The sequence below is a fragment of the Acanthochromis polyacanthus genome, chromosome 6, assembly GCF_021347895.1.
Source record: "Acanthochromis polyacanthus isolate Apoly-LR-REF ecotype Palm Island chromosome 6, KAUST_Apoly_ChrSc, whole genome shotgun sequence".
In the NCBI taxonomy this organism is placed as follows: Eukaryota; Metazoa; Chordata; class Actinopteri; family Pomacentridae; genus Acanthochromis; species Acanthochromis polyacanthus.
In genome coordinates, this window is record NC_067118.1 from 41,427,482 (window position 1) to 41,449,238 (window position 21,757).

Here is a 21,757-nt window from a genome sequence, read left to right on the forward strand (position 1 = left end):
GACAGTAATTTGGCAAATCGCCCCAGCAATCAGCCCCTTGTCTACTCCCTGCTCAGCACGTTGCCTCAGGTCGAGACCTCTGCGCAATTCCAGCGTGGTGCAACTTCTTCTTCTTCTTCTTAGTCACGGTGACTCAGGTTTTGTGCTGAGCAATAGATTACGCAGCACCAAATGTGAAAGCAGCCCACCCACCGATAAGCCGCCCTACATTATGTCACCTGAAAACCTTTCTGGTAAACCACCCACAAGTTAACAGATGCCCCTTTGCACCTTAAGATATCAGAGGTATGACAAAGGAAGGGCAAAGTTCCATCAGGGTGATCAATTAAGCTACCTGCTGGGAATCATTTAATTACATTTCAAGGAAGCAGCCATAAACTCAGATGAAAGATTACACAGAAGCGGATGTACCTGAGTCAAGATACTGGTTATTTCATTCGACTTGCATAAGGTTTCATTTGTAATATTGATTGGAAGGATCCACTCCCACATAACATGTTTACAGCCTAACTTCATTTGCTTCACTCAAGGCCACGAGGCCACACATAAATCAAGTTTTAACGCTTTTCCTTTGTAGCTGCCAACAAATCTGATTACTGACTGGCAGTGATGAGGAATCAATCCACTCTCAGAGACGTAATCAGGGCTTGTTCACGGCGGTTATGTGTGTCAGTGCGTGTTTGTGTGGAACCAGACAAAAGCTCAGGAGGAAGAAAGCGTCCCCAGAGCCCCGAGCAACAAGTTTGCCTCACTTAAAAGGAACAATGCAGTGAGCGGCTCGGGCAGGGACTGGTTTTGTCATTATTGCGAAATAATAGAGTCCTCGTTCTAGCAGGCCGATGCAAAAGAGGACACCGGGACGAGGAAGTGGAGCCGAGGGAAGGCCCGGTTTAGCTGTTTTAGGTAACTCTCTGCAAAAACGTGGATGGCATACGTATGAAATGATGATGAAAATATATGACGAAAGACCATCTGCGTCATTCGACTGCAGGCAGCTCATGTCAAAAGGGCAGTGGAGACGTAGCAGTAAGTAGGTGGTAGATTCACAAAGAGGAAGTTAAAAGTAAGTGTGACTGATAGAAAACACCATGGAAAAGTATTTGAGGAAGCATCATTGGTCAGTTGATATTTGCTGTTTAAACCAAAGAGTCAAACACACTTTAGTGGGCGTTTCGTTGTCCATGTGTGGCTGGGTTGGCCTCGGAGGAGATTTATGCATTCTCATTATCCATTCTCCTGCTAAACGTGCACTTCCTCCACTTCTTTCAGTCTTTTCAAGTGGCCTCCCCCTGCCCAGCACCTACTTTGACAATCACTGATGCACATCTTTTTCTTTTTAGCGCTTTATGCTTCAAAGCCACTTACAAAGGAATGTGGCAATAAATCTAATGATTAATCTTTCTATTATGCACACACAAAAAAAAAACAGTTTTGCACACTGAAGTTTAGGTTTACTTCCTTAAACATGAAGTCTATGACAAAAATATTCCACGCTGGGATTTTCCACTCATTTCAGCTACTCGATGACTTCATCATGTGTCAGCATGAAAGTCAGACTGTTATCTTCTAGCACGGGTGCCAGAACCACAGCGTGAAGTGTGTACAATACATTACTGAAAGTGTTTTTAGCGGTTATCGCGTTCACACCTCAAAAAAAATCTGCAAAGTGACCGTTTAAATGTCAACACTCAAAAAAACTGTCGAGAAAGTACTTGACATGTCGATGCACAATTTCACAGAAAACCATTTTAAATATCGACAGTATGATAGAAGGATCCTGTTCATATGAGACGAAATGACCCAAAACTGAGCCTGTGCATATGTTCAGTTCCACTACTGTTTCTATAGTGGTCTTAATAAACCAGATTAGCTCTCCTTGCAACAATAAAGCCACATCATTGTTTGCACAGGCTACACTTGTGATTCTACTTTAATTTTATGTTGTCTGACTTTGTGAATGCGCTTATGGCAGGGGTGTCCAACATGCGGCCCACGAGTCTAAACCGGCCCTCCAGAGGGTCCAATCCGACCCTAAAAGTTTAAAAATTAGAGAGAAGAACTGCAAATTTTAAATAATTTCTAGAGCATGACAAGTTGTTTTGATCATAAAGTAAAATACTAGATTGCTCTTTTGTTGTTTTGGGTCTCGTTTTTGTAATATTTTGTCTTGTTTTTGTTGTTGTTTTTTGTCTGACTTGTCGTTTGTCTCATCTTTTTGTCGGTTTGTGTTTCCATTTTGTCTCGCTTGTGTTTCTTGTCTCATATTTGTCGTTTGTGTGTCCTTTTTGTCTGGCTGGTGTTGTTTGTTCTTTGTTTTTGTTGCTTTGTGTCTTGTTTTGGTCATGTTTTGTCTTATTTTTGTTGGTTGTTGTCAGATTTTTACCATAAATTAATTCCAGATACCTGAGACTGGATCTTTTGTGCTTTTTTTTTTTTTATCTGGAATTTGAAATGTTAAAATGATAAACTGAGGCAAAATGTTGTTGAAGCTGAATTTATTTTTCTTAAGAAATTTCAAGTTGTTCGTGACATTATGTAAAAAGATAGAAAATTTTTTTTGCACTAAAACAATAGAAAATTTGGGGTTGTGGTTGTTTGAAGGTTATTTTGCTGTAATTTACCGTACCCTGAACTGAAATGAGTTTGACACCCCTGGCTTATAGAACAACTGCTCAAATTTGTTGTACACTGTTGATTAAAAACTTATACATCCTAGACATTCACACAGCTTGCATAATTACATACACTGCGAACACAGTTAATATTTCTCATATTGGATATAGATTTCATAGATTTCTTACATAGATTTTTAAACTCCCTTACAGTTACACCACTTAGATATTTTACATTGTTACACTGCTGTTACACCGCTGTTTTTATACTAATCTTAATACACCATAATAGCAATGAGCCATATCACTGTTTTCATTGGTTACACTTGTGCAAACTATTTTTCTATAGATAGATATCGCCCTACTAAGAAATGTGCAAATATAAAATGTAAAAGTATAGTAAGACAGCATAGTAACAGTTGGAATACTATCTATCTATCTATCTATCTATCTATCTATCTATCTATCTATCTATCTATCCATTTTACAGTGCTAAACTATTACTATGCTCTCTTACTATATTTTTATTTTTTATATTTGCACATTTCTTACTGTATTTTAACAAAAACTGCTGTCTAATTTATGAATGCACTGACAACATTGCTGCTTAATTTAGTTTTACACTGTGAAATTGCATTTTATTTGAAAAACTTCGATATTCCTACATATTGCATACTTGCATGCCCTTGTTGTACTGTTAACAATACTCATATTGTATACATTTGATCACATTCATATTGCCCTCATAGCTGTATCATTGCACTTTTACTTTTGCACATCTGCTTAAAACTTGTGCTCTCTGCAGTGACAATAAAGCTGAATCTAATTTAAATTTTTATTTCAAATTTATTGATTGATTTAGGTTTTTTATGTCAATTGGAAAAGCATATATCAACATTCATATTTTCAGCAATAACCACACAACTGCTACAAAGCTCACATGGCTAAGCAGCACTTAATTAAAACTAATTAATGCTAAATTAGCCTGCTGTGCTGTGTGCTAATTTAATAACACAGCGCTGTGCGTAGGCCAAATCTTTCCGGGTATTTTAGTTTTATCCTGTCATTAAACCGTGACCGTTAGAGTGGATTTCCCCGACAAGTGGCTCAGCAGCTCAGATAAAGGAACAGCGAGATAAAAAATGAGATTAAAAAAGATAACACCAGATATCGGCCCACTTCCTCGCTGTGAAGGAGCCGACATGAAGGGGTTAATGAAACTGGAAGTGTCTGGAGGACCCTCCCTCCCATCCGACTCAAAGCAAAGTTCCTGATTCACAAAACGTTACTCGTCGCCAAATTCTAACCAGCAGAAAGTCCCGTCGGTGTCTCCAGAGTTGGATAATAAACGCAAGAACAAGTCTGTGTGTTAAGAAGAAGCAAAAGAAGAAGAAGAAAAGTCGCTTTGTGATGCAGAGGTGAGTGGAAACAACGTAGTTCGACAAAGTATCAGCTTGTGCCGAAAATGTTGCTAGAAGTTACACGACAGCTGTTTTTTTCCTCTCTTTTTTTTCAAAAAAGTTTCACATCTGGAAAGTTTGACACGTCCAAACCCACCCTGAGCTTTAGTTAAACTTATTTGCTGGCGTAAAAACCTCCAAAAATGTCTAAACTATGCAAACGGCTCACGAAAAGCATCGTTTCAAGTCTGTTTAATGCAACATTTGAGTCTTTCTAGAAGCTTTTTGTAGCTAGCAGGCACATTTTCAGACTGTTTCCCATCACAAACGCCATAATTACATGTTTTAAGCCACAGGGGCTTCGTGTTTTTCTGTTTGCAGGCCTGTCAATGTCTTACTACACTGGGGTGAAATGTAACTTTGCTGGCTGTAGTGTAACAAGCAGCTCCAGAACATATTTATGGTACATCCCCACATAAAGTCCGTCTAGTTGCATCACATGCATGTGAGTCAGAGTCTGCAGAGCACTGCTAGTATGTATGTCTAAGGGCTTTTTTTTCTTTTTACATATCCGGCTGTCATGACTAGCTTAATTCAGTCTCATGCCATACATTCTTTCAGTGAGCCGGGTATCCCTAAACTGGAGCTGGGTTCACCTACTTTAAGCTGCCCCTCCCTTCTTTTCCAGCAGGCCCGGGCACGTTTCCAGACCTGACGAACAAACTGTGTGAGTGTAGCCGAGGATAAATCCCTGCTGTGAGTCTTTCAGGATGACATTCCTGAATGGTCACAGAGGCTGTGCATATGTGCTTAATTTCTCGGATTCCTCCTCTGCTCTGTCAACTTGCAAATTTGTCCTGCAGATTGGCTTCATTTCCTGCAGTTTTTGCCTCAGGATGCACGTTTAAACACTACACGAGACCCTCGGCAAGCAATACAGTAAAGCTGTGTGTTTTATGTACACCTTTATGTAATATTTTCCCGGTCCTTTTAGTTCACAGTTCCCATAACGGGCCTTATCTGCCCTTGTAACGTGCTGACATTTGTGCCAATTGCTATGACACTAGTGTGACTTTGAAAGGCGGGTCTGCTGTAAAAATTTTACCACGCTACACACCTACTTGTCGAAGTCTGGGTGGTTTTTTATCTTACCAAAAATGGGCTTGGACTTGTGAAAGAGCAGATCCTTGGACAGCAGTAACGCGTTCTGGGAAGAGCTTTATAGGTGATTTCTCTGACTGCTAAGAGACAAATCACTTCAGATACTGCTCAGGACAGTAAGGGCGATGCCGTTATCTTACAGAAAGATCTGAAATTAGCATGTTGAGCATTCCAGACAGTGAATGTTTGCTTTCTCTTGCATTCTGTGGTGTGTCGGTGTGAGGTTTCTCCGTTTGTGATCATACTTATTTTGCTTTCTCCTCTCTCTCTCCACAGTTGTTGACCTCACTGCAGCTGCTCTGACCGAAGTTTACGGACTGACAAGATGCGTTCCACTGTGATCGGAGCACAGAGCTCAGTTGTCAGTGAAGGGACTCAAAGCAACAACAACAACAACAGTGGCAGCAGCGAGAGAGAACACACTGGGAATTCAGGCTCCCAGTACGCGCTGTGTGCTCTGGGGGTTGGACTTATCGCCCTCGGTGTGGTGATGATCGTGTGGAGCGTCGTACCTGCAGACGTCGCCGGTAACAGCAGCCTGCCAGGAGGAGGCCCCAGCCCCGGTGACAGGAGGAATAAAGCGTCTTCTGTGGCCTTCGTGCTGGCGGGCTCCGGGGTGGTCATGCTGCTGCTTTCCCTGTGTCTGGGAATGAGGAACAAACAGCGGGAGATGAGGTTCCACGAGGCCCAGAGCAGCAGAGCCGAGGCGGAAAGGGTGCAGGAGGCGATAGAAAGGTGAGTTCAGACGTGATTTTCTAGCTAAACAGCATGTGAATGTTAGGAAGAATACCGCTGCTTTTCCGTGACTTCTTTTTGTGGCTACGTCTGTGAACAGAAGCCTGAATTTTTCTGTCAACTATGAATGTTAGACATGGGATTGTGTTGAACGTACTGTAGATTCCAGAAAGCTTGTTTCCCTAAAAACACGCGAGAAAGATTTGCTGATGGATTAGATTGTCTGCTCGAGAATTGTCTTGACAGAGTATTGTTTTTTTCTGTCATTGCTGAGACAAAATTGCTTTATAGAGCTTTGTGGAAATCACTGATTAAATGTAAAATCCCATGACGGTGAAAAACAGAGCTCATAATTGCTCTGATGATTCTTGAAAGCACAGACGAATTTTAAAAGCTCTTTAAAGGTCAGTTATCAGAGAGTTTTCATTTTCAAGAAGCAAACAAATTCAGATTATTCCATAACTGTCCAGATTTTGATTTACTAGCATCATAGCAAGCGGCTGCTGTTGGGCGACAGACTCCAAGGTTTCTTTATTTGTCATTTTTCTGTGAATCTGTACACAAAAAATATCACCTGCATCAGTACTACAGCAAAGACAACAATCAAGAGTAGGACAGAAAAGTGATTAAAAACATATATAATAAGTAGAGCTTGCGAGATGACAAATAACATGAAAACATGCAAACGCAGTAATGTAACATGAGCCTGTGCACAATATGTTAAGGTGCTATGAAAAGTTCGTTTAGTAGTGTAGTATATCAAAGTGCCGGAGCAGGTCAGTCCAGTGGCAGCACAGTATGTAAAAAGCTGTAAAAGTGCCAGTTTACTGCTACGGAGCTCATATTTGACAGTAATAAGAGAAACTGATTTATGGAAAACGGGCTAAAACATGCAATATGCTACCTATTACATAAAACTAATGGTGGGACGCAATTAAAAAAAAGCTTTGTAATTAATTAATAACATTTTGAATGGATGAACCGATATAAACGTGAACTTAACAAAAATGTTTGTTTCACTTCTGTTTATCTGCATTTTTGATCTGTCCACTACATTCACAGATTACTGTGGACTCAAAGTGCAATTATAGCGATTATATTTAACATTTTAAGACTTTTTGTGAACTTAAACACTTTCAATGTCTTGAAAGGTGGTTTATTATGGGATGGCTACACCGTTGGCGGCTGCTAGGACTGTTGTAGCTGATGTGTCCACAGGATTGTCAGTTTCTTGCATCCCATTCATCGTCTTTGTGAAACGCACCACATTGCGCCACGTTTCCAGCTGCGCTCCGCTTCGTCTCCCTGGAGCTCATTTGCATAAAGTAGACTTGACTTCTACTTTATGCAAATTCAGTGTGGGCAGCACAGGTCTGAGGCATCGCAAAATATTCTTTAAACATTTAAACTAGCCATCGTTGAACCAAAACAAGGACCGATTCAGCAGCTTTTTTCTTTCCTTGAATGCTTTCAGAAATACTTTTTGCTTAAAGTGTTTGTGGAATAGAAGAGAAAGTTTGAGAGTTGAGCTGAGCTAGTGGCCCACTACAGTGCATCCTGTGCATCTTCTTCACAGCTGGCAAACAGCCTTTAGGTTCATTTGCGCCGCCTACTGGGCTGGAGTGTTCATTGTGCCATTCATTACTGAGAAAAGTGCAATTAAATGCGTTATTTTTTCTGTAATCAATTAATTGAACTTAACGCATTAAAGTCCCAGTCCTACATAAAACATTTGAGGATAATATTGCACAACACTGACTTGCCCTAGGAAAGTTCCTCTGCTGTGCTATGAGTGATTCATGTGTCATTCATATCTGTATATTTCCATATATCTCTGCAGTGCTGAGGAGCAAGCCCAGCGTTATGCCGTACCCACCTATGAAGAGGCAGTAGGCAGCGGTCAGTATCCCGTCCGTCAGAGCAACCTTCGCCCAAGCGCCTCCCAGCTCCCTTCCTACGACGACCTGGTCCAAGTGGATGGCGTACAGTATGAGAACGAGGGATCAGAGGTCACGACTGCTGGACCACAGCCTGCTCCATCGTCTGACGCTCCCAACGCTCCCAACGCTCCCAATGCTCCCCCTCCTCCTGCTGCTGCTGCTGCTTCTGCGTCGAATCGTAGACCTGCGAAAAACAACCGCAAGCTCCTCCCTATCAAGATCCGCAGGATTAAATCAGAGAAGCTGCACATGAAAAACGTTGATAACGCTCAGCCAGCCGCTGGAATCAGCATCGAACCGCTCACCCCACCGCCGCAGTATGACGATAAAGTACCTCCCATCTAAAATCAAGCTCCTGGAATCCCTCATGATCGCTTGGTCTGGATTTGGATCTGCTTTGTTTCGCCAAGACTTGACTATGGCGCCTTGCAGAACACACTCGGTGGCACTTTGTTGTAAAATACATCCTTGCGCCACAGAACTCTAAAGCCAGAACAGAAGAAAGCTTTATTTTATTTTGGATCTCACTGGACATGGGAATCGGATACAGATAATCGCCGGATCCTTACTGTGGCAGAATTTGTCAAACGTACTGGATTTACTGCATTCTGTGATAGTGGGCTCCTGTTAGTACACGACCTCCACCGTGCACTGATTGTGACAAAAATCACAACACATCAGCGAGAGGTTACAGTAAGAATTATTATTTAAATAGATAAGAGCAGTGTTTAACAGTGGAAGGCTGTTCAGCGGTTTAATGTGGGCTCCATAGTGAGTGCTGTAAGTACTCGGTGTCACGCTGCACAGAAACTCTTCCTCACCGTCCACAGTTCTCTCTCTGCATGTCCTCTTGACCTCACCAGAGAACGAGAGACAAATTGGATTTGTTTAAAACGTTGTGCACACGGGCCAGTCTGTTGGATGTTGGGGCATCGGTCAGCTGAAGTAGAATGTACTTTTCATAATTATGTTTTCCTTAGTGTCTATTTGTGTGTAGTTCTGAATCATTGTGGCTGAGTTTTTTTTTTTTTTTACACCTGTGTAGGAAGTGAGTTCTCCTCCACAGAGCCCACTATGTTCCTACAAGTGCCCAGAATAGATGGAGCAAACGCTGGCTCCACAGAGGGACGTACAGAAGGTGTAGTTCTCCTACATGCTTGGACAGGTCAGCTGTAATCTGCAGCCTCCCTGTTTAGATGCCACTAAATGCTACTCGCTGGTCCCTTAATAGCAGCTTTGGTTTCACTGGACTTTGATTTTGAGTTTTCTTTGTCTCCCTGCCTGCAAACCTGGAACATCTGGTTTTCTTTACACACCAGCGTCCCACTTATCAGCGCTATTTTGAGACTCTTCTCTCTGTAACTCGTATAAAACGAAGCTTTGTTATCATTTATCAGCCCAGCCTCCTGTGACTCTCAGCCATAGGCGGTCTGTGGAACACTACTCTAGCCTAAAGTGAATGTTATTTGAGTCAGGGCTAACAAAATATCCCCTGTTGTGTTTGGGTTTCGTATCAAACCACTTGTGTTCCCATCCAAAGCAGCAGTATTTTTGACAACCCTGGTTTATGTTTCTCTTTGGAAAGAAACTCTCTACAGGCGTGATCGAACCGAGGCTAAAAAAAGATGTAAAACTTGTGGGTTTTGTTTTATTTCAGACGCTTCACTGTGTCAGAAATAATCCAAAATGAGTAAGTTGCTGGCAGGGAAGCGATGCTTTCCCCGCTGCCCATTAGAGGACTGCTTTTTTTATTCATGGAATATGTTCTGAAAATTATTCTAATTTTATAATTAGTATTTCAAACTTAGTTAACTTCTGCATTGTGTTATAAAAATCATGTTTCAGTTATATTTGACTGCACACTGGGCCCTGTTCTGTCTTATCCTGCTTTTTGTTATATTCAGGATAGACAGGATCATATTAGAATATCCCCCAATTTGGAGCATAAATAGCATGTTTAGTTTTAGCTCTTTGTTTCACAGTGGTGTGACTGAATGAATTACAGGCTTGGAAAACTCGATTTCCTGCTAAACTCTGTGTGTAGTTTCTCATCAGTATCAGTGTTTGTTATGTTAGCACAATAAGAGTTTTATTAAATGTCAATGACAGACTTTTAAAAGTAGATCAGATGCAATTACTAAATATTTATTCCTCTTCGTTGGTGGTGCCTGAGGCTGCCTATGCAAAAAAAAACAACTCTCCCTGATTGCTGCATTTAGTGTCAGTAGTTTAATTGAGTGTGGCATGAACTGTTATCATTGCTTCTTTAAAGGTCTCATACTGTGCTGTTGAAAGTCTCACACTTCCCCAGAACACGTCTTCATTTATTAATGAGTGTGTGAGGCAAGGCCTTTCTAGCACTTCTAACTTTCTCTCTGAGTGATCATTTTACGTTGAGTTTCTAGCACAGATATTGTTTTTAACTCATTTTTTAGGGTTAGTTTGTGAGACAGTCAGCAGCTCGGACGTGGTTCTAAAGTGACCGCCCCATCAACACGTACTCTACTTGATCCATTATCTGACTACAGAAACAGAAAAATAATGCAAATAAGAGCAGATTTATGGAGACTTAGGCTGTATTAAAATACTGTATGTTGTGAGCACAGAGAGCAGGAGAGAAGCAAACAGATTTTAACAGTGGCTGAACTGAGTAATCCGCTTAGTCCTTGAAGTTAGCACGATCTCTGAATGTCTACAGAGTTCTAACTTGTGGATATACAGAGCAAATGGTGTTATTTACATTAGCCGCACAATATGCTAGCACTAAGGATTTTTCTATCGTTGTGGTGACATGACCTTTATTAATAAGTGATTAACTGGGCCTTCAGCACCTCAGATGCATGAAGATTATTCACTCTTTCAGTCAACGTATATTGTGTTTTTCTCACAGTTTAGACATTTTAGAGTTAGCAGAAATAGCTATGCAGAGTAAAGAAACCTAGCACAATTTAAGACAGATGCTCTTTTGGAATAACTCATCCTAAAGTTTATTTTTTTATACACAAATTATTCAAAGCTACGTAACCATTGGTCAGTTGGAATGTCAGTAAAATGCCTGCTGGCTGTCAAAGCTGGGAGGTTATCTAGTTGTAAAAAGATTTCAGGATCATCCCAAGTAAATGTTTTCACATCTGAGCAGCTTTTATGTTGCACCTGTAGCTTCATAACAACCACAAAATGCAATAAAAATGAAAAAATACATATAAAGATTTTCACTGTATGAGATGCGTGAAGCTGTAGTAACCAGTTTTGACCAGCAGAGGGACCAAAGTTGCCAAATCAAACCCGATGTGCCATCAGTTGGTCACTTTGCCGGGGTAAGCAACTTAGCAAGTGACAAACATTTCTGCATTTCCACCATTAAAGCCAGGATTCAGTAACTCTTCCTGAGAAACCACTTTCTAGGAAGAAATTACTTTACAGGGTGTTCAAGGCCCCATTTTCTGGAGTCGTTATGCAGCCGTAATAAGTTTGTTCTCCTGTTTTACACACTAAAGTGCCTTTGTGCTCAGAGCAACACTTCCTAAAACATTTCAAAAGACACTGTACGACTGAAGCTGTGTTAAGTCCACTGTTGCTCCTCTGACAGAAGGAAGGAGGAACTGGTGAGTAGCTGAAAGCCTTTGCCCTGCATTTGTGGAAAACACTGTGGAGTTGTGAGGGCTGTTTCTGCCTCTCTGGGCTTCTTTTTGTTCTTATTTGATGCGACCAACAGAAAGACTCTTTGACTGTGCAGCTGTGTGATAATTACAGCAACTGTTGCTCACTCCTTCCACCACAGCTTGACGTGTAGCCATGTTTTTAGATGAAACTATGCAGAGAATGAGCAGAAAGAGAATAGAAGCCGCTCCAGGCTTTTTTTTTTCAGTGAAACGCTTTGAGTTGCATCAGTAGACACTATTCTATCAATACCTGTCAGCGCGCCTTTTTTTCCTCTTTGCTCATTTAGAAATGAACAGCTGAAGCCAGATGAATGACTTATGAGTCACTCCTTTCATTGTTACTAATGTTTTAAAGTTGCACAGCTTCTCCTCTTTTGTTTTGTGAGATAAATGGCACCTTTCATTCATGTCTTCACTCCTACCTTCTGCTGGAGTAGAATTAAATCCATTAAAGCTACTTTATCATCGTCAACAGATTATGTTATTGCCAAGTTTCTCTCCGTTGATTTAAAGTTAGCCTCAGCACAGAGGAGCAGAGTCATAGTGTCTCTTCAGTGTTCTCTTTGGAGTTCAACACATTTCTTTAACTTGTTATCGAAGCTTGTCGCACGATGTTCTTTGTTGTTCATCATGCTCCGTACTGCACACATCGGCATTGTACCTCATTTGCAAAGGACCAGTTAACTACATGATTTTTTTTTTAGCTGTGTTGTCAAACTGTTTTACATTGATGAATGATGATGTTTGGATTCAGTCATTTTTATGCAGATGAGTTCCCAAACCGATGCTGTTTGTTGTCGGTTTCATTTATTGTTGCATTTTTTATCACTTAAATCTCTGTACTGTGAATATATGCGTTTCTATGATTCTAATGTTTGTGTTGGAAAATAAGTTTTTGTCTCATGAATATTTTATGAGAAATAAAAGGAAGTATTTGTTAAATAATGCAGCATTTTAAAAGTGCATTCTGTTGTGGTTGCTGACTTGTTCTGAGTGTAATTCTGGTTTGACTTCACTGCCATAATCTGCTGCTGTTTTCTAACTTTGTTACCAGTTCTTGGTCAAAAAGTCACTCATGTTTTTTGAAATTTGAAGGTAAGAGAAACTGCTGGATGCTTTTATGTTGACAACTGATAGACATGTTTACTTTTAAAGCACAGTTTTTCTAATTGCTGATAAAGTCACTTGAATAGCCGTTTCAGTTGTTGGTCATGACCTGTAGAGTGAATAACAGAGACGATAATTACATTAAAGTTCCTCTTTTCTTAAGGCCTTTGTTAGCTTCAGGTGACTTTGTGATAACAAAATGAAACTGCTGCTCACCCAGTTGATCCAGTTGATGTAGGAGCTGACTTTTGTGAAGACGGTGGGCTTCTGGAACACATTGCAGCCCTGACCAGAGCCAAAACTCACCACGCCATGGACGTCCCAGGAGCCATCAGGGTTCTGGCAGTTCAGCGGGCCACCGGAGTCTCCCTGTGGGCCAACACACGGACTGCTGGTTGGCAGCTTCAAAGGTAGGACTATGCAGAATTTTGCCTTCATTCAGAGTATTCTTTCCATGAATCTCCATATTTTATTTTGGCAATGGTAGTTCAACTGATGCCTTGGGGCTAGAAGATCCCTGGTGTAAACTCTGCATGGAGTTTGCATGTTCTCCCTGTGCAAGTGTGGGTTTTCTCCAGGTTCTCCAGCTTGTCCAAAAACATGCTGAGGTTAATTGGTGATCCTAAATTGTCTGTAGGTGTGATTGTCTCTATAGACTTGTGATAGACTGGCGACCTCTGCCTTCACCCTAAGTCAGCTGGGATAGACTCCAGCCCTGACACAACCCTCATGAGGATTACGTGGTGTGTTGATGATGGATGGATGGTTTAACGGACTCCGTAACTGTTTGCTGAAACCGACCGTCAGATCACTGCTCCTTCAGCTGACCTTTCCTTGTATAAACTTACATTACAGCCAGCAGTGATGCCATCCCCTCCAGCACACACCATCTTTTCTGTCGCCAGGACGCTCCACCAGTCGGACTGCGAGCAGATATCGTGTCCGACTACAGGCAGGAGAGCCTGCTGCAGGATGTCAGCCGGAGCACCACTTGCTGGGGGGGAACAAACATGGTTAACTGAGGTGAGATACAAATAAGACTTTACCCTCAGGGGAGGATCGCCGTGTCCGTATGTTTGACTGATATGAGAATTTCCACTCACACATCCAAAAGATTTTTATACTTCTGTGCCAGAGGCAGAAAGCAGAGCCAAAGCGAGTTAAATTAAACTGTTCTATCTAATAATGAAATGCGGTTTGTGCTTTGTTTGCTGTCGACAGGATACACATCTGAGTAAACTGTGAGTTTCCTGTTGTCGTGAGCGAGATTCACACTGGTTACTAAAGCAACAACTATGACCTCATGGTGCTTCTATTCAGTCATTTGAACGTGTGCAGCAGTGGAGCACATTCTGCAAGGCTTAAGCATTTGTTGAAAAGGATCAGGGTCATTTCTTTAAAAGCATCCTGATTGTTAAATGTGTGCATATAAAGGCAGCTGTGGACTGACAGGAGATGATCTATATTGTAGAATATTATTGTTAGATTCTTTGTTGAACTGTGAAAGCACTTTATCTACAGAACTACCTTTTTTATACAACTTTTATATATATATATATAGAGAGAGAGCAGTTTAATGAATATTTCTCATTTTTTGACCATCTATTGGTTGAGAAATGCTCACCTCGCTAAACTGACTTACACGACATTGACAAAAGTATTGGGACGCATTTCCAAATATAGGATTTAGGTGTTCCAATCGGGTGTATAAAACCAAGCACCTAGGCATGCAGACTGCTTCCACAAACATTTGTGAAAGAATGGATCGCTCAGGAGCTCAGTGAATTCAAACATGGTATGTAATAGGTTACCACCTGCACATTAAGTCCATTCATGAAATTTCCTCAGTACTAAATATTCCATGGTCAGCTGTTGGTTGTATCACAACAAAATACAAGCAACTGGAAACAACAGCAACTCAGCCCTGAAGTGGTTGGCCACCCGTTTTCTGCAGAGTCAACAGCTACAGACCACCAAACTTCATGTGGCCTTCAGATTAGCTCAGGAACAGTATGTAGAGAGCGTCATGGAATGAGTTTCCATCACCAAGGACAATGCAAAGCGCTGGATGCAGTGGTGGAAAGCACAAGTGTGAAAAATCACACTTGTCTGTCTGGCAATTCCAAGGACAAGTCTGGGTTTGGTGATTACGAGGAGAACAGTACTTGCCTGACTGCATTGTGCCAAGTGTAAGGTTTGGTGGAGGGGGGATTATGGTGTGGGCTTGCTTTTCAGGAGCTGGGCTTGGCCCCTTAGTTCCAGTGAAAGGAACTCTTAATGGATACCAAGGGATGCCAAGACATTTTGGACAATTCCATGCTCCCAACTTTGTGGGAACAGTTTGGAGCTGGCCCCTTCCTCTTCCAACATGACTGTGCACCAGTGCACAAGGAAAGGTCCATAAAGACATGGATGACTGAGTTTGCTGTGGAAGAATTTGACTGTCTTGACCCCAACCCCATAGAACACCTTTGGGATGAATTCGAGGAGACTGAGAGCCTGACCTCACAAATGCGCTTCTGTAAGAATGGTCAAAACTTCCCATAAACACACTCCTGAACCTAGTGGACAGCCTTCCCAGAAGAGCTGAGGCCGTTATAGCTGTAAGTGGTGCACCAACTCCATATTAAACTCTACAGATTAAGGATGGGATGTCAGTAAAGTTCATGTGCGTGTGAAGACAGACGTCCCAATGCTTTTGGCAATATAGTGTATATTGACTGGTGTCCACAGAAACCGACTAAAAAAGCACAAGCTGTGAAGGATGCTTGAACGATAAGCAGAATATTTGTAATTGTGGAGTGATAGGAGATGCATTCACTCACTGGAGAGTCGACCCCAGCCGGTGACGTAGCACTGGGCACCGTGGGGCAGGATGACGTCCTGCTCTGGAAGGCAGGCGGCCATGATTGTGTTGGAAAAGGTGACGGAGGAAGACAGCTTAATCAGGGCGATGTCGTTTCTGCAAAAGACAAAACAATTCAGAAGTCAAGGTATACAAAATCTGATGCATACGTTAATATTTCATACATCACTAAACTCTTCTCACACATGATGGACCCATCGGTTGCATCCTTTCTTGGACTCATGAGATCATTCTGAGCTCTGCGAGTTGCTGTTACCTGCTCAGGAGAACATTGTAGTCCTCATGACTGATGACTGTAGCCGCCTCCGAAGCTATCGAGTCCTCCTCAGTCACCTTCAGGCTGTGTTTGCCCAGCTCCACTCTGTAGTTGTAGCGGTCACTAAGGGATTGGCAGGTGACGTGGCGTTAGCTAGGGGCTTTTAGATAGCGCTGTTGATTGTTCTCCTTGTGTGTACAAAACTGTGATTAAGCTTAAGGTGGACTGCAGCTGTGTGGAGGTAATATACGGTTGTTTGGGTGGCCAGATGACCTGAACTGACTGTGACATCACGTGCTTATCGTGAGCCTTTTTTTGACTGTATAACTTCACTATGCAGTATGAACTTCTCTGCATAGAACTTTTTTCTTGGCAGACATTACTGCTGATGCTAGAAGAACTGTTAATGTGTTAAGCTGCTCTTGCAAAAACAGAAAAAGCAATAAGCAGCTTATTCAGTTGGGCAGTGCAATTTTGGCTCTAAATGTAGATTATTTCATCACTACTGAGTGTTAATCAATTCCGAACACTATATTTCTTAGTTGCATAAAGCAGCCATGGATTGTCAATTCAAAAGAGCCACTAATATGCTCATTTGTAACCAAAAACTTGAAATTACCCTCCTTAGATTTGCTACCTTTTCAAGAAAAGCACCCCTCGTTTGTAATTTGAGTTATTCTCACAACATTCCCTCTGGTGTTGAGCTAAGCTTACTTGATGCAGTGTGCAGCAGAGAGAACCCACTCAGAGGAGATGAGGGTTCCCCCACAGACGTGACTCCAGCGCCCACTGCTGTCTGACTGGAGGGAGACCTGAGAAAAATAAACAGTGAATGGCACTGAAGCTTCATCCTAGAAATAGATCCCTTCCATCTTCTTATATCTGCTAGAAAAGACAATTTCAACATTTTAATAATAAAAATTAACACAGTAAGCTTCAGAGATGTTTAAAAATAGGCGTCACTTTTTCTATCTGGAGTTGTAAATTGAAAATGGAGAATTCTATGGTTGTCAGATGGAACTTATTTGAGCCAGATGTTACCTGCCAGGGCCAGCTGTGAGGCCTGACGTCCTCTCCGGCCACCACCCTGTTCAGCACCGGAGGGAAGGTGGGACGACCACACCCATAGACTGGGACAAGGGCAGTAATGTCAGAAAACTCTTCTATTGCTTGAGGTATACAATTCAATGCAGTACAGAATAATCAGAGTTTATAAGACGCATGGCGTGAATTTCAAACCAGAATGCAGATTAAGAATAAAACCGAAGAAATGCTTCAACACCCGCACAATATTCATTAAATCTCTATGTGATTCATAACTAACTGTCTGGCTCATGCTGCAGCTACTGAGTTTTATTTATGTGAGAAGATTTAAACCTTCTTACCTCTAGCTACCACGAAAGCAAGAACCAGCAGCCTCCTCATGACCGATGAGGAATCTGTAATTGTATGCTTAAGCTTGAACTGAAACCCATCTTGTATTTATACTGCATGTGAGGCACTTCTGTCCAACACACAGACTGTCCTGGGAACCCCGGTCAACACGGACAGAAAGTCAAACAAATGTGGCGGCCTGAGGACACAGCGGGTGGCTGGTGATAGGAAGTTCCCATGAGCGTTTCCACTGGCGGAAACTGGCCCCTTTTTCCTATTTAAGTGTCATTGATAATATTCACTCATTGATGATATTCACACAGAGTCCCCAGGCTTAAGATGCACTTATACTTCATTGTTTTTCATATTTTTGGAAAAACCCTATAATTGAAACAAACTAACACACAGTCTTTACCATTTTACACATTTATTTTTCAAAGTTTCATTGTTTTATATGCGCACACAGCTGCTTTGGTCCCAAAAGGCTCTTCTCTTAGGAGGCAACCATGGTCTGTAAAAGAGAAGAAACGGACACGTGAGTTACGGCAGCGTATTTTGTTCCACATGCTTTACACACATAAAAAGAAGTTGCAGTTTTCCTAGCGTTGGTTGAGTTTCAGGTTGAGGAGCTTACAGCGCTGATCCAGTCTCCGTAGGCGCTGACTCTGGTGAACACGGTGGGCTTCCTGGGGAAGTTGCAGCTGAGGCCGGAGCCAAAGCTGACGATACCATGAACCTCCCAGGCACCGCTACTGCTCTGACAGTTCAGAGGACCGCCAGAGTCTCCCTGAGTCAGGTGAGAGGAAACACATGATGAGTGTGCAAATTCTACATGAAACAGTAACTTGTTTACCTGGAAAGATGCACAGTGAGTCTGCCCAGTGCTCACATCTGATATTACTCATGATACCTTACAGACAAGGGAGGTAGCTGTCACATTTTTGGAGAAAACTCATCGCAATTTTAGACAGCAAAGCTCAGTTAAAGGGTTAAAATGCAATCGGACAGAGTGATGACTGTTATTTTTATTGTTCAAACTGATTGCTCTGTGTCGCCAACTTTCCAAAACAGACTTTTAGTTTAATGTTAAGATCAGGAAATAAAGGGCCAGTGTCCACATTTGAGAAGCAGAACCCACCAGACACTGCAGTTTGCTTAAAAAATGAATTATTCATTAAAATAGTTTCTAGCTGCTATCATAGAAAGTATCTGTGGTCTTTTCTCCTCAGTAAGCACAGAAGAAAAGCTTCCCAAAACAAACAAGTAAACCTCGTACTCTGTATTGAAAATTAATGCAATGATTGAGGAAGCACAAAGGATCCAGTCTGCTACTGCAAGGAAGAACTGGTGCAACAGTGTGGTGGAGTTTTACGCTAATATCTTGGTGTCATTCTTTATTCTAGACTCACGTTGCAACCAGACACGACTCCATCTCCACCGGCGCAGACCATGCTCTCCGTCACCTGAGAGCCCCACCAGTCATATCTGGAGCAGGTAGCGAAGTCCACCACGGGCAGCAGAGCCTGCTGCAGGATGTCTGCAATGGGACCTCCAGCTGTGTGGAGGAGAGACGTGTGAAACCTCAAGTTCAGCTCAGGTAAGGACTGGTGTGAAACCCAGTAACGTACAGCACTAAGTAGAACTCTGTGTGTTAAATGAGGCATAACAAACTCTGTCCATCCACCCAGCTGCCCCAGATGTTCAGATGCCTAACATGAATCGCCACATTTCCGTCAGACACTGTGTCTCTCGTGTCATTCAGTTCTGGTCAGATTATTGTCATTCAAACGTGCTGAAAACAGGAAGGACCTCAATGTGTTGCCCAGGTCCAGCAGTGTACAAATAAATAACATAATGCAGAATAATGGCTAAAATAGACCTATGGTAAATAATTAAATAACCTGTAATACACATAGTTTAAAAAAAAAACAAGCAGCAACATAATAAATTAATCGTGTTGTTAAGGTGCTATTCAAATCCCGACTAAAAAATAGTGTTTTAATTCAGAATAAGAGCCCAGTGAGCAATATAAAATGCACTGAATAGATTTACTTTTGCAATACATACAGTATGCCTTTATAACTGCAATGTATAAATAAAAAAATGACAATAATATTTAATACCCTAAATAGTAAGATGTATTAGTAGTAGTAGTAATAATAATAATAATAATAATAATGTATCATTATTAATATTATTATAAATAAAATAATAATATATTATTGTCGTTATTGCTATTATTAGGCTTTTTATATAATAATCATCATCATCATAAAAATAGTTATGATGATGAATATTATAATGTAAAATATGTAGTATGTCTTTAAAATTGCAAAGTATAGATAAAAATATGACAATAATAGTTAATACTCTAAATAATAAAAAGATGCTCTAATAATAATAATAATAATAATAGCAATAATAATAGCAATAATAATAATATATTGTTGTCATTATTATGAATAAAATAAAAAAGAAATAATAATATATTGTTATTGTTATTAGACTTTTTATATAATAATGATCATCATTATTATAATTGTGATTATTATTATTATTACTATTATTGTCATAAATTTATGTAAAAACAATAATAAGTACAATAGTTTCATCATTTTTAATTAATTTGCAATAATTATTTTGATATTATTGAATAATTATTATCTAATTATTTAATTTATAATAATTTTATAATAATAATAATTAGTAATTTTAGTTCATTATTAAACATTTATTTTTGTTAGTTATTATTATTGTTTTTAGTGCATTTTACTGCTCTGTTTTTACTTCTGGTTAGATGCTAAACGGCATTTTGTTGTTCTCGTGCTTGCAGTCTGTGTAATGACAATAAAATCAAACCAAACTGAAAAATTCAACCTTAATTCCACATCTTTTGAGAGAATACAAATCAGGTTGTAACACACAATCAGCATTGGAACTTTTATCTGAAGATTTTTTTAATAATTCAATCCAGTTAAATTAAACTGAGTTTGTCTCAAATCAATTAAACAAACTGGACACTCACTGGAGACGCGACCCCACCCAGTGACGTAGCAGGCTTCGTTGTGGGGGAGGATGGCGCCGTCGGTGGGAAGACAAGAAGCCGTAACAGTGTCAGAGAAGGCAACGGGGGACTGCAGTTTGATCAGGGCAATGTCATTCCTGGAGAAGAAGCACATCAGGTGTAATGCTGGGGTAAACTGTCTCAGTGTCACGGTTCATCGTTAGATAGGCAGTGAGAGGCGATACCTTACCGAATGAACAGGGCGTTCCACTTCTCATGCACAATGATGTTGGCGGTGCCCAGCAATGCTTCGCCATCCTCTGTCTCCCTCAGGTTCTGCTTTCCCAAGGCCACTCTGTACTCCCTGCTGGAGCTGCAGGACAGAGCAGAACATCAAGCAGTTCAGTATCAGCTCAAAGATCCATCTGAAAATCTCTAGCTATCCTTAAACCACAATCATTAACCAATTACGCATGATTTTATGTAGATCAGCGAGCTTTTTAATCCAGCCTAAAAGTTTATCTTAAGACAAGCAAACAAATGTGTAAGTGGGTTGAGATTCACCCACCAGCTATTCCTCTGTCACCTCACTGAAGCTTTACTGAATCAAACCAAAATGTATTAGAGGCAATTTATGCTTACTAATATAGAGATTTGTGTCAGTGGTGCACTCACTGTTTCATACCTGATGCAGTGAGCGGCAGTGAGGACCCACTGGTTGGAGATCAGAGTACCTCCACAGGTGTGTCTCCACTCGCCCGCATTGTTGTACTGCAGAGAAATCTAAAACATGCACGGAAAATACAGTGAATAATGTCAAAATCTGGTTTTTGTTTTGTTTATGGAGTGGTGTTGCTGTTCAGGCTGTTTGCAGAGTGCTGCTCTGATGGGATGCTGTTTTCTAAATGCACCTCAGCTTTAGCCATCTGTCCAAATTTTAAAATCCTTTGCAGCATTTTTTTATTCCATTTACTGAATTTGAGGCAGATTGTTACTGCATTAGAATCAAACTAACCTGTATTTTTTTGGGCCTTTTTCCATTCAAATAATCTCATTTTATTTGCATCATTTTATTCAGTTTTTACCTATTTGTCTAATATTTGTAAAGCACTTTGAAATGCTACTGTGTATAAAAGGTGCTATTTAAATGAGCTTGCCTTCCCTTAACGCTTTCAAAATTCCCATTTTTGAACATTTTCTGTCCTTCCACGTTGCTTAAAATTCTGAGCGCTTTAGTCGCTGGTTTATTTATCACACAGTGCCCTCCTCACACATCAGACGTCCCAGCGTGTTCTTTACCTGCCAGGGCCAGCTGTGAGGTCTGGCATCCACTCCTCCAACCACACGGCTCACCAAAGGTTGGAAGGTGGGCACACCGCACCCACAGGCTGATGAGACACATAATAAAGACTCTTCAAAACCACAGCTGGGTTCACACAGCTGTTAATCTGCATGCAGTTTTTAAGAAAGCTAAAATAGCAACTTTTTTTTAGCAAGAAAAAGATCCTTACCGCCGGCAACAAACAGAGCGAGAACCACCAGCTTCATCTTGTCTGTATCGTCACGGTTTGCAGTCAACATCTGCCATATTTATACCATTCACAGCCTTATGTAACCTAGAAAAACTGCTTCAAATAGTT

General features: G+C 41.0%; 3 protein-coding genes across 3 annotated transcripts; 1 reads left to right on the top strand and 2 right to left on the bottom strand.

Moving 5' to 3' along the window:
• The first annotated feature begins 3,638 nt into the window (after window positions 1-3,638).
• On the top strand, window positions 3,639-12,455 carry tmem51a (transmembrane protein 51a). The gene is made up of 3 exons (XM_022198815.2): window positions 3,639-4,030; window positions 5,450-5,908; window positions 7,749-12,455. The coding sequence occupies exons 2-3, from the start codon at window positions 5,499-5,501 to the stop codon at window positions 8,191-8,193; spliced, it is 855 nt and encodes a 284-aa protein (XP_022054507.2). The 5' UTR covers window positions 3,639-4,030; window positions 5,450-5,498; the 3' UTR covers window positions 8,194-12,455.
• Window positions 12,456-12,550: 95 nt separating this feature from the next.
• Window positions 12,551-17,415, bottom strand: LOC110954327 (chymotrypsin-like elastase family member 2A). Its single transcript, XM_051949269.1, has 8 exons — window positions 17,125-17,415; window positions 16,781-16,869; window positions 16,454-16,551; window positions 15,740-15,862; window positions 15,443-15,579; window positions 13,466-13,611; window positions 12,834-12,986; window positions 12,551-12,726 (listed from the first exon to the last, which is right to left on the bottom strand). Exons 1-8 carry the CDS (start codon window positions 17,162-17,164, stop codon window positions 12,709-12,711), a joined length of 804 nt encoding a protein of 267 aa, XP_051805229.1. The 5' UTR covers window positions 17,165-17,415; the 3' UTR covers window positions 12,551-12,708.
• Window positions 17,416-17,523: 108 nt separating this feature from the next.
• Window positions 17,524-21,733, bottom strand: LOC110954350 (chymotrypsin-like elastase family member 2A). Its single transcript, XM_022198817.2, has 8 exons — window positions 21,629-21,733; window positions 21,417-21,505; window positions 20,803-20,900; window positions 20,368-20,490; window positions 20,139-20,275; window positions 18,523-18,668; window positions 17,748-17,900; window positions 17,524-17,624 (listed from the first exon to the last, which is right to left on the bottom strand). Exons 1-8 carry the CDS (start codon window positions 21,696-21,698, stop codon window positions 17,607-17,609), a joined length of 834 nt encoding a protein of 277 aa, XP_022054509.1. The 5' UTR covers window positions 21,699-21,733; the 3' UTR covers window positions 17,524-17,606.
• Between the last annotated feature and the right edge of the window lie 24 nt (window positions 21,734-21,757).